At 48.9% G+C, this 15,000-nt stretch overlaps 1 protein-coding gene across 1 annotated transcript in view; it reads left to right on the top strand.

The window, feature by feature from the left end:
• LOC112251637 (neuroblastoma-amplified sequence-like) overlaps positions 1 to 15,000 on the top strand; it is a 191,821-nt gene that overhangs the window by 46,074 nt on the left and 130,747 nt on the right. Inside the window, 2 exon segments of the mRNA XM_042301124.1 lie at positions 1,593 to 1,730; positions 14,056 to 14,134. Of these exon segments, the coding sequence (XP_042157058.1) occupies positions 1,593 to 1,730; positions 14,056 to 14,134 (217 nt within the window).

A 15,000-nucleotide genomic window follows, 5' to 3' on the forward strand; every position in this document is an offset into this window, starting at 1 on the left:
TGGGTAGCATCATGTACCCACACCACTTCCTGCTGACTATAATGACTGTCCTGGGTAGCATCATGTACCCACACCACTTCCTGCTGACTATAATGACTGTCCTGGGTAGCATCATGTACCCACACCACTTCCTGCAGACTATAATGACTGTACTGGGTAGCACCATGTACCCACACCACTTCCTGCAGACTATAATGACTGTCTGGGTAGCACCATGTACCCACACCACTTCCTGCTCACTATAATGACTGTACTGGGTAGCACCATGTACCCACACCACTTCCTGCTGACTATAATGACTGTCCTGGATAGCACCATGTATCCACACCACTTCCTGCTGACTATAATGACTGGATAGCACCATGTACCCACACCACTTCCTGCTGACTATAATGACTGTACTGGGTAGCACCATGTACCCACACCACTTCCTGCTGACTATAATGACTGGATAGCACCATGTACCCACACCACTTCCTGCTGACTATAATGACTGGGTAGCATCATGTACCCACACCACTTCCTGCTGACTATAATGACTGGGTAGCATCATGTACCCACACCACTTCCTGCTGACTATAATGACTGTCCTGGGTAGCACCATGTACCCACACCACTTCCTGCTGACTATAATGACTGGATAGCACCATGTACCCACACCACTTCCTGCTGACTATAATGACTGGGTAGCATCATGTACCCACACCACTTCCTGCTGACTATAATGACTGGGTAGCACCATGTACCCACACCACTTCCTGCTGACTATAATGACTGGGTAGCATCATGTACCCACACCACTTCCTGCTGACTATAATGACTGGATAGCACCATGTACCCACACCACTTCCTGTACTGTCCTGGATAGCACCATGCCTTCACGTAGAACGTACAGTACCAGTTAAACGTTTGGACACAACTACATTTTCCAGATTGACTGACCTTCTTGTCTTAAAGTAATGATGGACTGTCGTTTCTCTTTGCTTTTTTCAGCTGTTCTTGCCATAATATGGTCTTGGTCTTTTACCAAATAGGGCTATCTTCTGTATACCACCCCTACATTGTCACAATACAACTGATTGGCTCAAATGCATTAAGAAGGAAATCAATTCCACACCTGTTTAATTAAATGCATTCCAGGTGACTACCTCATGAAGCTGGTTGAGAGAATGCCGAGAGTGCAAAGCTGTCAACAAGGCAAAGGGTGGCTACTTTGAAGAATCTCAAATATAAAATATATTTGATTTGTTTAACACCTTTTTGGGTACTACATGATTCCATATGTGTTATTTCATAGTTTTGATGTCTTCACTATTATTCTACAATGTAGAAAATAGTAAAAATAAAGAAAAACCCTTGAATGAGTAGATGTGTCCAAACATTTGACTGGTACTGTATATCACTGTTAGTTTATAAAACCACCGTTAAGTCCTGAGTCAGCGTATCAAGGTCCTGTTGACCAGCTGATTAGTAGAATGTGATGTGTTTCTAGTCTGGCCGGAACAAAAGCCTGCACACCTAGTAGCTCTCCCGGAGGACAATCTCAAACATTACAACCAAATAGTTCTAAAGATGCCCCTCCCCCTCCGTAGGTTCATCCTATCAGGTGACCTTGATGTTGATGACGCTCCGTACGAAGACTTCCTGTCTGCAGAAAAAGAGATGGAGTTAAAGAGAGAGAAGGAGAGCCGGAAGAGACAGGAGCTCCTGGCCAGGGTCGACTTCAGCAGGTCAGAACACCAGTCAATCAACCAGTCAGTCAGTCAGCCGGTCTGTCAGCCAATCAGTCAGCCGGTCAGCCGGTCTGTCAGCCAATCAACCAGTCAGTCAGCCGGTCTGTCAGCCAATCAACCAGTCAGTCAGCCGGTCTGTCAGCCAATCAACCAGTCGGTCAGCCGGTCTGTCAGCCAATCAACCAGTCAGTCAGCCGGTCTGTCAGCCAATCAACCAGTCAGTCAGCCGGTCTGTCAGCCAATCAACCAGTCAGTCAGCCGGTCTGTCAGCCAATCAACCAGTCAGTCAGCCGGTCTGTCAGCCAATCAACCAGTCAGTCAGCCGGTCTGTCAGCCAATCAACCAGTCAGTCAGCCGGTCTGTCAGCCAATCAACCAGTCAGTCAGCCGGTCTGTCAGCCAATCAACCAGTCAGTCAGCCGGTCTGTCAGCCAATCAACCAGTCAGTCAGCCGGTCTGTCAGCCAATCAACCAGTCAGTCAGCCGGTCTGTCAGCCAATCAACCAGTCAGTCAGCCGGTCTGTCAGCCAATCAACCAGTCAGTCAGCCGGTCTGTCAGCCAATCAACCAGTCAGTCAGCCGGTCTGTCAGCCAATCAACCAGTCAGTCAGCCGGTCTGTCAGCCAATCAACCAGTCAGTCAGCCGGTCTGTCAGCCAATCAACCAGTCAGTCAGCCGGTCTGTCAGCCAATCAACCAGTCAGTCAGCCGGTCTGTCAGCCAATCAACCAGTCAGTCAGCCGGTCTGTCAGCCAATCAACCAGTCAGTCAGCCGGTCTGTCAGCCAATCAACCAGTCAGTCAGCCGGTCTGTCAGCCAATCAACCAGTCAGTCAGCCGGTCTGTCAGCCAATCAACCAGTCAGTCAGCCGGTCTGTCAGCCAATCAACCAGTCAGTCAGCCGGTCTGTCAGCCAATCAACCAGTCAGTCAGCCGGTCTGTCAGCCAATCAACCAGTCAGTCAGCCGGTCTGTCAGCCAATCAACCAGTCAGTCAGCCGGTCTGTCAGCCAATCAACCAGTCAGTCAGTCAGTCAGCCGGTCTGTCAGCCAATCAACCAGTCAGTCAGTCAGTCAGCCGGTCTGTCAGCCAATCAACCAGTCAGTCAGCCGGTCTGTCAGTCAATCAAACTGTCAGTCAGTCAGCCGGTCTGTCAGTCAATCAAACTGTCAGTCAGTCAGCCGGTCTGTCAGTCAATCAAACTGTCAGTCAGCCAGCCGGTCTGTCAGCCAATCAACCAGTCAGTCAGCCGGTCTGTCAGTCAATCAAACTGTCAGTCAGTCAGCCGGTCTGTCAGTCAATCAACCAGTCAGTCAGCCGGTCTGTCAGCCAATCAACCAGTCAGTCAGCCGGTCTGTCGGTCAGGGTTCCATAGTTGTTTTAGTTCCTGTAAATCAAATCAAATCCTATTTTATTTGTCACATACACATGGTTAGCAGATGTTAATGCGAGTGTAGCGAAATGCTTGTGCTTCTAGTTCAGTAATAACCAACAAGTAATCTAACTAACAATTCCAAAACTACTGTCATACACAGTGTAAGGGGATAAAGAATATGTACATAAGGATATATGAATGAGTGATGGTACCAGTGTAGAGCTATAATGACGGTCTGTACTGTGGTTAAATCAGTTTTTTCTACATCAGGAAACCTACTAATGACATGCTAATTAGGGTGGATATATTCAGTCAACGACAGGACAACTCTACCAGTGTTTACCACGAGCCCTGCCGGCTGGCTGCTATACAGACCATTACGCCCTCATTTTCAGTTTGCTACTTTTCGCTTGGTCCTAAAGTTTGCCTCGCCCTGCTAGACTCGTCTTCTAGCGATCTATTGATTTAGAACAGGCACCTATTAGTCACAAAGCCAGTGATGACCGGGAAACTGACCGGGAAACTGACCGGGAAACTGACTGGGAAACTGACTGGGAAACTGACTGGGAAACTGACTGGGAAACTGACTGGGAAACTGACTGGGAAACTGACTGGGAAACTGACTGGGAAACTGACTGGGAAACTGACCGGGAGACTGACCGGGAGACTGACTGGGAAACTGACCGAAACTGACCGGGAAACTGACCGAAACTGACCGGGAAACTGACCGAAACTGACTGGGAAACTGACTGGGAAACTGACTGGGAAACTGACTGGGAAACTGACTGGGAAACTGACTGGGAAACTGACTGGGAAACTGACTGGGAAACTGACCGGAGACTGACCGGGAGACTGACCGAAACTGACCGGAAACTGACCGAAACTGACCGAAACTGACCGAAACTGACCGAAACTGACCGGGAAACTGACGGGAAACTGACCGGGAAACTGACCGGGAAACTGACTGGGAAACTGACTGGGAAACTGACTGGGAAACTGACTGGGAAACTGACTGGGAAACTGACCGAAACTGACTGGGAAACTGACTGGGAAACTGACCGGGAAACTTTGATAAGTCTGATGTGTCTCCCACCTGTGTGTGTGTGTGTCTGCGTGTGTGTGTGTGTGTGTGTGTGTGTGTGCGCGCTATGGTTGCAGTGTGATTTCTTTACACGGAGGGGGAGAAAGAGAGAGCGCACGATACTCCTTCGTCGTCTGAGAGTCAATTTGTACGTCTCGTAAAATGTGTTTAACAACGAGTCCAAATCCTCTCTATTGGTTTCCAGCACATTTACCCCCTCTCTCTACCACTACATTTACCCCTCTCTCTACCACTACATTTACCCCCTCTCTCTACCACTACATTTACCCCTCTCTCTACCACTACATTTACCCCTCTCTCTACCACTACATTTACCCCTCTCTCTACCACTACATTTACCCCCTCTCTCTACCACTACACTTACCCCTCTCTCTACTACATTTACCCCTCTCTCTACCACTACATTTACCCCTCTCTCTACCACTACATTTACCCCCTCTCTCTACCACTACATTTACCCCCTCTCTCTACCACTACATTTACCCCCTCTCTCTACCACTACATTTACCCCCTCTCTCTACCACTACATTTACCCCTCTCTCTACCACTACATTTACCCCCTCTCTCTACCACTACATTTACCCCCTCTCTCTTTACCCCTCTCTCACTACATTTACCCCCTCTCTCTACCACTACATTTACCCCCTCTCTCTACCACTACATTTACCCCCTCTCTCTACCACTACATTTACCCCTCTCTCTACCACTACATTTACCCCCTCTCTCTACCACTACATTTACCCCCTCTCTCTCTACCACTACATTTACCCCTCTCTACCACTACATTTACCCCCCCTCTCTACCACTACATTTACCCCTCTCTCTACCACTACATTTACCCCCTCTCTCTACCACTACATTTACCCCTCTCTCTACCACTACATTTACCCCTCTCTCTACCACTACATTTACCCCCTCTCTCTACCACTACATTTACCCCCTCTCTCTACCACTACATTTACCCCTCTCTCTACCACTACATTTACCCCCTCTCTCTACCACTACATTTACCCCCTCTCTCTACCACTACATTTACCCCTCTCTCTACCACTACATTTACCCCTCTCTCTGCCACTACATTTACCCCTCTCTACCACTACATTTACCACTACACTTTTTACCCCTCTCTCTACCACTACATTTACCCCCTCTCTCTACCACTACATTTACCCTCTCTGCCACTACATTTACCCCTCTCTCTACCACTACATTTACCCCCTCTCTCTGCACTACATTTACCCCTCTCTCTACCACTACATTTACCCCCTCTCTCTACCACTACATTTACCCCTCTCTCTGCCACTACATTTACCCCCTCTCTCTACCACTACATTTACCCCCTCTCTACCACTACATTTACCCCTCTCTCTACCACTACATTTACCCCTCTCTACCACTACATTTACCCCTCTCTCTACCACTACATTTACCCCTCTCTCTACCACTACATTTACCCCCTCTCTACCACTACATTTACCCTCTCTCTACCACTACATTTACCCCCTCTCTCTACCACTACATTTACCCCTCTCTACCACTACATTTACCCCTCTCTCTACCACTACATTTACCCCTCTCTCTACCACTACATTTACCCCCTCTCTCTACACTACATTTACCCCTCTCTCTACCACTACATTTACCCCCTCTCTCTACCACTACATTTACCCCTCTCTCTACCACTACATTTACCCCCTCTCTCTACCACTACATTTACCACTACACTTACCTCTCCACTACTACATTTACCCCCTCTCTACCACTACATTTACCCCCTCTCTCTACCACTACATTTACCCCCTCTCTCTACCACTACATTTACCACTACACTTACCCCTCTCTACCACTACATTTACCCCCTCTCTCTACCACTACATTTACCCCTCTCTCTACCACTACATTTACCTACTGCCACTACACTTACCCCTCTCTCTACCACTACATTTACCCCCTCTCTCTACCACTACATTTACCCCCTCTCTCTACCACTACATTTACCCCTCTCTCTACCACTACATTTACCCCCTCTCTCTACCACTACATTTACCCCCTCTCTCTGCCACTACATTTACCCCCTCTCTCTACCACTACATTTACCCCCTCTCTCTACCACTACATTTACCCCTCTCTCTACCACTACATTTACCCCTCTCTCTACCACTACATTTACCCCCTCTCTCTGCCACTACATTTACCCCCTCTCTACCACTACATTTACCCCCTCTCTCTACCACTACATTTACCCCTCTCTCTACCACTACATTTACCCCCTTTCTACCACTACATTTACCCCCTCTACATTTACCCCTCTCTACCACTACATTTACCCCCTCTCTCTACCACTACATTTACCCCCTCTCTCTACCACTACATTTACCCCCTCTCTCTACCACTACATTTACCCCCTCTCTCTGCCACTACATTTACCCCTCTCTCTACCACTACATTTACCCCTCTCTCTACCACTACATTTACCCCTCTCTCTACCACTACATTTACCACTACACTTACCCCTCTCTACCACTACATTTACCCCCTCTCTCTACCACTACATTTACCCCTCTCTCTACCACTACATTTACCCCCTCTCTCTACCACTACATTTACCCCCTCTCTCTACCACTACATTTACCCCTCTCTCTACCACTACATTTACCCCTCTCTCTACCACTACATTTACCCCTCTCTCTACCACTACATTTACCCCTCTCTCTACCACTACATTTACCCCCTCTCTACCACTACATTTACCCCTCTCTCTACCACTACATTTACCCCTCTCTCTACTGCACTACATTTACCCTCTCTCTCTGCCACTACATTTGCCCCTCTCTGCCACTACATTTACCCCTCTCTCTACCACTACATTTACCCCTCTCTACCACTACATTTACCCCTCTCTCTACCACTACATTTACCCCTCTCTCTACCACTACATTTACCCCCTCTCTACCACTACATTTACCCCTCTCTACCACTACATTTACCCCTCTCTGCCACTACATTTACCCCCTCTCTCTGCCACTACATTTACCCCCTCTCTCTACCACTACATTTACCCCCTCTCTCTACCACTACATTTACCCCTCTCTCCCCCTCTCCACTACATTTACCCCTCTCTCTACCACTACATTTACCCCCTCTCTCTACCACTACATTTACCCCTCTCTCTACCACTACATTTACCCCTCTCTCTACCACTACATTTACCCCTCTCTCTACCACTACATTTACCCCCTCTCTCTACCACTACATTTACCCCTCTCTACCACTACATTTACCCCCTCTCTCTACCACTACATTTACCCCTCTCTACCACTACATTTACCCCTCTCTACCACTACATTTACCCTCTCTACCACTACATTTACCCCTCTCTCTACCACTACATTTACCCCTCTCTCTACCACTACATTTACCCCTCTCTCTACCACTACATTTACCCCTCTCTCTACCACTACATTTACCCCTCTCTCTACCACTACATTTACCCCCTCTCTCTACCACTACATTTACCCCTCTCTCTACCACTACATTTACCCCCTCTCTACCACTACATTTACCCCTCTCTCTACCACTACATTTACCCTCTCTCTACCACTACATTTACCCCTCTCTACCACTACATTTACCCATTTACCTCTCTACCACTACATTTACCCCTCTCTCTACCACTACATTTACCCCTCTCTCTACCACTACATTTACCCCTCTCTCTCTACCACTACATTTACCCTCTCTCTCTACCACTACATTTACCCCTCTCTACCACTACATTTACCCCCTCTCTACCACTACATTTACCCCTCTCTACCACTACATTTACCCCCTCTCTCTGCCACTACATTTACCCCCTCTCTACCACTACATTTACCCCTCTCTCTACCACTACATTTACCCCTCTCTCTACCACTACATTTACCCTCTCTACCACTACATTTACCCCTCTCTCTGCCACTTTACATTTACCCTCTCTCTACCACTACATTTACCCCTCTACCACTACATTTACCCCTCTCTCTACCACTACATTTACCCCTCTTCTACCACTACATTTACCCCTCTCTCTACCACTACATTTACCCCTCTCTCTACCACTACATTTACCCCTCTCTACCACTACATTTACCCCCTCTCTACCACTACATTTACCCCCTCTCTCTACCACTACATTTACCCCTCTCTCTACCACTACATTTACCCCCTCTCTCTACCACTACATTTACCCCCTCTCTCTACCACTACATTTACCCCCTCTCTCTACCACTACATTTACCCCCTCTCTCTACCACTACATTTACCCCCTCTCTCTACCACTACATTTACCCCCTCTCTCTACCACTACATTTACCCCCTCTCTCTACCACTACATTTACCCCTCTCTCTGCTACATTTACCCCCTCTCTCTACCACTACATTTACCCCCTCTCTCACCACTACATTTACCTCTCTCTCTTTACCACTACATTTACTCTCTACCACTACATTTACCCCTCTCTACCACTACATTTACCACTACATTTACCCCTCTCTCTACCACTACATTTACCCCTCTCTCTACCACTACATTTACCCCTCTCTCTACCACTACATTTACCCCCTCTCTCTACCACTACATTTACCCCTCTCTCTACCACTACATTTACCCCTCTCTACCACTACATTTACCCCTCTCTCTACCACTACATTTACCCCCTCTCTCTACCACTACATTTACCCCTCTCTCTACCACTACATTTACCCCCTCTCTCTCTACCACTACATTTACCCCCTCTCTCTACCACTACATTTACCCCTCTCTCTACCACTACATTTACCCCTCTCTCTACCACTACATTTACCCCTCTCTCTACCACTACATTTACCCCTCTCTCTACCACTACATTTACCCCCTCTCTCTACCACTACATTTACCCCTCTCTCTACCACTACATTTTTGTGTTGTTCAGTCTCCCTGTGATAATGTAATATTTCCACAGAGATGAAGAAACAGCAACCAGATCAGATTGTAGTAAGATGCTGATCTGACACCTTTGAGACACGCATAAGCACACACACATTGTATTGGGAAGCCAGTCTGCCTACATTAGACCGTGTCTGATGGGCCCTGGACCAAAGTAGTGCACGGTATAGGGAATAGGGTACTAGGGATGTTGTGGTACTCTGGGCCTGTGTTATAAAGTGTTTTCCAATAGGAGTGCTGACCTAGGATACATTTTAATGGACGAGGTGGACGTAATGCAACATCAGCACTTCTCCTCTGACGTGTCCCTCTGGTGTTTCCATCCAGGATTTACCTCAGTGATTTACCTAAAAGGCTCAGAACTACACGGACTGGACTAATCTTTCCATCTACGCGGACCAGCGCCCGTGTCTCACCGGGCCATGTCTCCGGAGGACCTATTCTCATTTGGGGTCAAAGCCAGGCCACTGGTGCTTTTCGGCTTCCTTTTCCATAACAATGGTTAACCGTGAACGTCAACACCTTCTCACATAGCAACTGTCTGGCTTGTTGATTCTGCTCTTTTCCAGTCATCACTGTCAGCCCCAGCTAACACCATTTCCCTAGTACAATATAAGGGTGTATACGCTAGTGCAGCTCTGGTGTCTGTGTGGGCGGGCGGAGCTGGTGTCTGTGTGGACGGGCGGCGCTGGTGTCTGCGTGGGCGGGCGGAGCTGGTGTTTGTGTGGACGGGCGGCTCTGGTGTCTGTGTGGGCGGGCGGAGCTGGTGTCTGTGTGGGCGGGCGGAGCTGGTGTCTGCGTTGGCGGGCGGAGCTGGTGTCTGCGTGGCGCTGGTGTCTGCATGGACGGGCGGCGCTGGTGTCTGCGTGGGCGTGCGGCGCTGGTGTCTGCGTGGGCGGGCGGCGCTGGTGTCTGCGTGGACGGGCGGCGCTGGTGTCTGCGTGGACGGGCGGCGCTGGTGTCTGCGTGGACGGGCGCGCTGGTGTCTGCGTGGACGGGCGGCGCTGGTGTCTGCGTGGACGGGCGGCGCTGGTGTCTGCGTGGACGGGCGGCGCTGGTGTCTGCGTGGACGGGCGGCGCTGGTGTCTGCGTGGACGGGCGGCGCTGGTGTCTGCGTGGACGGGCGGCGCTGGTGTCTGCGTGGACGGGCGGCGCTGGTGTCTGCGTGGACGGGCGGCGCTGGTGTCTGCGTGGACGGGCGGCGCTGGTTTCGGCGTGGACGGGCGGCCCTGGCGTTAGCCGTGGACAGATCTCTGAGCAGTGTAGCTGTGGTCGGTATCTTGAGGTCACCAGTGATGTCCAGGTTGAGCCTCTGATCCTGTGTGATTTTATGCTCAGAATCAAGTTCTTACTACAGTGATGACGACGTGTGTTTGAGTTCATCTCTCTGGTTAATTTGTGATTTCTGTCCACTGCCTGGTGCTTGTTGATTTGTGTTCCTTACTTGGCCATTACAGAGGTACTGAGTCTCTGCTCATTGGTAATTGACTACTTAGTCAATGCTTACTTACGACTTTCTGTCAAATTATTTCCTAGACGGTCCGACGATTTCAACAAAGAGACGACAAAAGTCATACAATCTTTAATATATTAACTCAGCAAAAAAAGAAACATCCTTTTTTCAGGACCCTGTCTTTCAAAAATAATTAGTAAAAATCCAAATAACTTCACAGATCTTCATTGTAAAGGGTTTGAACACTGTTTCCCTGCTTGTTCAATGAACCATAAACAATGAATGAACATGCACCTGTGGAACGGTCATTAAGACACTAAAAGCTTACAGACGGTAGGCAATTAAGGTCACAGTTATGAACACTTAGGACACTAAAGAGGCCTTTCTACTGACTCTGAAAAACACCAAAAGAACATTTTGTTCTTTTGGTGTGCTTACTACTCAGTCAGTGCTTACTACTCAGTTAATGATTGCTACTCAGTCAGTGCTTGCTACTCAGTCAGTGCTTGCTACTCAGTCAGTGCTTACTACTCAGTCACTGATTACTACTCAGTCGGTGCTTACTACTCAGTCGGTGCTTATTACTCAGTCGGTGCTTACTACTCAGTCAGTGCTTACTACTCAGTCAGTGCTTACTACTCAGTCAGTGCTTATTACTCAGTCAGTGCTTACTACTCAGTCGGTGCTTACTACTCAGTCGGTGCTTATTACTCAGTCAGTGCTTACTACTCAGTCGGTGCTTACTACTCAGTCAGTGCTTACTACTCAGTCAGTGCTTATTACTCAGTCAGTGCTTACTACTCAGTCAGTGCTTGCTACTCAGTCAGTGCTTACTACTCAGTCGGTGCTTACGACTCAGTCGGTGCTTATTACTCAGTCGGTGCTTACGACTCAGTGATTACTACTCAGTCGGTGCTTACTACTCAGTCAGTGCTTACTACTCAGTCAGTGATTACTACTCAGTCAGTGCTTACTACTCAGTCAGTGCTTACTACTCAGTCAGTGCTTATTACTCAGTCAGTGCTTACTACTCAGTCGGTGCTTACTACTCAGTCGGTGCTTATTACTCAGTCAGTGCTTACTACTCAGTCGGTGCTTACTACTCAGTCAGTGCTTACTACTCAGTCAGTGCTTATTACTCAGTCAGTGCTTACTACTCAGTCAGTGCTTGCTACTCAGTCAGTGCTTACTACTCAGTCGGTGCTTACGACTCAGTCGGTGCTTATTACTCAGTCGGTGCTTACGACTCAGTGATTACTACTCAGTCGGTGCTTACTACTCAGTCAGTGCTTACTACTCAGTCAGTGATTACTACTCAGTCAGTGCTTACTACTCAGTCAGTGCTTACTACTCAGTCAGTGCTTACTACTCAGTCAGTGCTTACTACTCAGTCAGTGCTTACTACTCAGTCGGTGCTTACTACTCAGTCGGTGCTTATTACTCAGTCGGTGCTTACGACTCAGTCGGTGCTTATTACTCAGTCGGTGCTTACTACTCAGTCGGTGCTTACTACTCAGTCGGTGCTTACGACTCAGTCGGTGCTTATTACTCAGTCAGTGCTTACTACTCAGTCGGTGCTTACGACTCAGTCGGTGCTTATTACTCAGTCGGTGCTTATTACTCAGTCGGTGCTTTACTCAGTCGGTGCTTACTACTCAGTCGGTGCTTACTACTCAGTCGGTGCTTACTACTCAGTCAGTGCTTATTACTCAGTCAGTGCTTACTACTCAGTCAGTGCTTACTACTCAGTCAGTGCTTACTACTCAGTCAGTGCTTACTACTCAGTTAATGATTGCTACTCAGTCAGTGCTTGCTACTCAGTCAGTGCTTGCTACTCAGTCAGTGCTTACTACTCAGTCACTGATTACTACTCAGTCGGTGCTTACTACTCAGTCGGTGCTTATTACTCAGTCGGTGCTTACTACTCAGTCAGTGCTTACTACTCAGTCAGTGCTTACTACTCAGTCAGTGCTTATTACTCAGTCAGTGCTTACTACTCAGTCGGTGCTTACTACTCAGTCAGTGCTTACTACTCAGTCGGTGCTTACTACTCAGTCGGTGCTTATTACTCAGTCAGTGCTTACTACTCAGTCGGTGCTTACTACTCAGTCGGTGCTTATTACTCAGTCAGTGCTTACTACTCAGTCGGTGCTTACTACTCAGTCAGTGCTTACTACTCAGTCAGTGCTTATTACTCAGTCAGTGCTTACTACTCAGTCAGTGCTTGCTACTCAGTCAGTGCTTACTACTCAGTCGGTGCTTACGACCAGTCGGTGCTTATTACTCAGTCGGTGCTTACGACTCAGTGATTACTACTCAGTCGGTGCTTACTACTCAGTCAGTGCTTACTACTCAGTCAGTGCTTACTACTCAGTCACTGATTACTACTCAGTCGGTGCTTACTACTCAGTCGGTGCTTATTACTCAGTCGGTGCTTACTACTCAGTCAGTGCTTACTACTCAGTCAGTGCTTACTACTCAGTCAGTGCTTATTACTCAGTCAGTGCTTACTACTCAGTCGGTGCTTACTACTCAGTCGGTGCTTATTACTCAGTCAGTGCTTACTACTCAGTCGGTGCTTACTACTCAGTCAGTGCTTACTACTCAGTCAGTGCTTATTACTCAGTCAGTGCTTACTACTCAGTCAGTGCTTGCTACTCAGTCAGTGCTTACTACTCAGTCGGTGCTTACGACTCAGTCGGTGCTTATTACTCAGTCGGTGCTTACGACTCAGTGATTACTACTCAGTCGGTGCTTACTACTCAGTCAGTGCTTACTACTCAGTCAGTGATTACTACTCAGTCAGTGCTTACTACTCAGTCAGTGCTTACTACTCAGTCAGTGCTTACTACTCAGTCAGTGCTTACTACTCAGTCAGTGATTACTACTCAGTCGGTGCTTACTACTCAGTCGGTGCTTATTACTCAGTCGGTGCTTACGACTCAGTCGGTGCTTATTACTCAGTCGGTGCTTACTACTCAGTCGGTGCTTACTACTCAGTCGGTGCTTACTACTCAGTCGGTGCTTACGACTCAGTCGGTGCTTATTACTCAGTCAGTGCTTACTACTCAGTCGGTGCTTACGACTCAGTCAGTGCTTGCTACTCAGTCAGTGCTTGCTACTCAGTCAGTGCTTACTACTCAGTCGGTGCTTACTACTCAGTCGGTGCTTATTACTCAGTCGGTGCTTATTACTCAGTCGGTGCTTACGACTCAGTGATTACTACTCAGTCGACGGTACAGAACTAGTATGAAACCTGGAAACTGTCCAAGCTGGTGTTTTACTACAGTCATGACCAGTGTTTTGTGAACACCCTACAATGTTTGCGTTTCTGGGGTCATGAGTGGTTGACTTCCGGTCAGAATGAAATGCTTACTACTGTGTTTTTAATGTCGTCTCCGTGGTCATCGTGGTTGTTTTGCGGTCCTGCAGGTTGACCCTGGAGCAGAAGGAGTTGTGTCGCAGCAGACTGAAGCTGCTGTGTTACCTGGACCGCCTGGCCACCTACGAGGTAAGACCGCAAACTACAGCTCTTCTCTTCTCCAAAAAAGTTGTTCTGAAATGGACCTGAGACTTTCCTCCACGGATCCGGAAAATAACGTTTTAAAATATGGAGGCCAGGTCCGACTGGGACGACGACCAGACCCGACCCCGATCAGACCCGCTGGTCCGATCCGAGTGGGGGAAGCAACAGAACATATATATTAATGCATGAACCAAGGGAGAGAGGAATAGGGCTGGTAGGAGGAGGGGCCTGCTTGTGGGAGAGAGGAATGGGGCTGGTAGGAGGAGGGGCCTGCTGTGTGGGAGAGAGGAATAGGGCTGGTAGGAGGAGGGGCCTGCTGTGTGGGAGAGAGGAATGGGGCTGGCAGGAGGAGGGGCCTGCTGTGTGGGAGAGAGGAATGGGGCTGGTAGGAGGAGGGGCCTGCTGTGTGGGAGAGAGGAATGGGGCTGGTAGGAGGAGGGGCCTGCTGTGTGGGAGAGAGGAATGGGGCTGGTAGGAGGAGGGGCCTGCTGTGTGGGAGAGAGGAATGGGGCTGGTAGGAGGAGGGGCCTGCTTGTGGGAGAGAGGAATGGGGCTGGCAGGAGGAGGGGCCTGCTGTGTGGGAGAGAGGAATGGGGCTGGCAGGAGGAGGGGCCTGCTGTGTGGGAGAGAGAATGGGGCTGGCAGGAGGAGGGGCCTGCTGTGTGGGAGAGAGGAATGGGGCTGGTAGGAGGAGGGGCCTGCTGTGTGGGAGAGAGGATTGGGGCTGGTAAGAGGAGGGGCCTGCTTGTGGGAGAGAGGAATGGGGCTGGTAGGAGGGGCCTGCTGTGTGGGAGAGAGGAATGGGGCTGGTAGGAGGAGGGCCTGCTGTGTGTTTGTGACTTGTGTGTGGC

Source organism: Oncorhynchus tshawytscha, linkage group LG18 (genome assembly GCF_018296145.1).
Source record: "Oncorhynchus tshawytscha isolate Ot180627B linkage group LG18, Otsh_v2.0, whole genome shotgun sequence".
Lineage (NCBI taxonomy): Eukaryota > Metazoa > Chordata > Actinopteri > Salmoniformes > Salmonidae > Oncorhynchus > Oncorhynchus tshawytscha.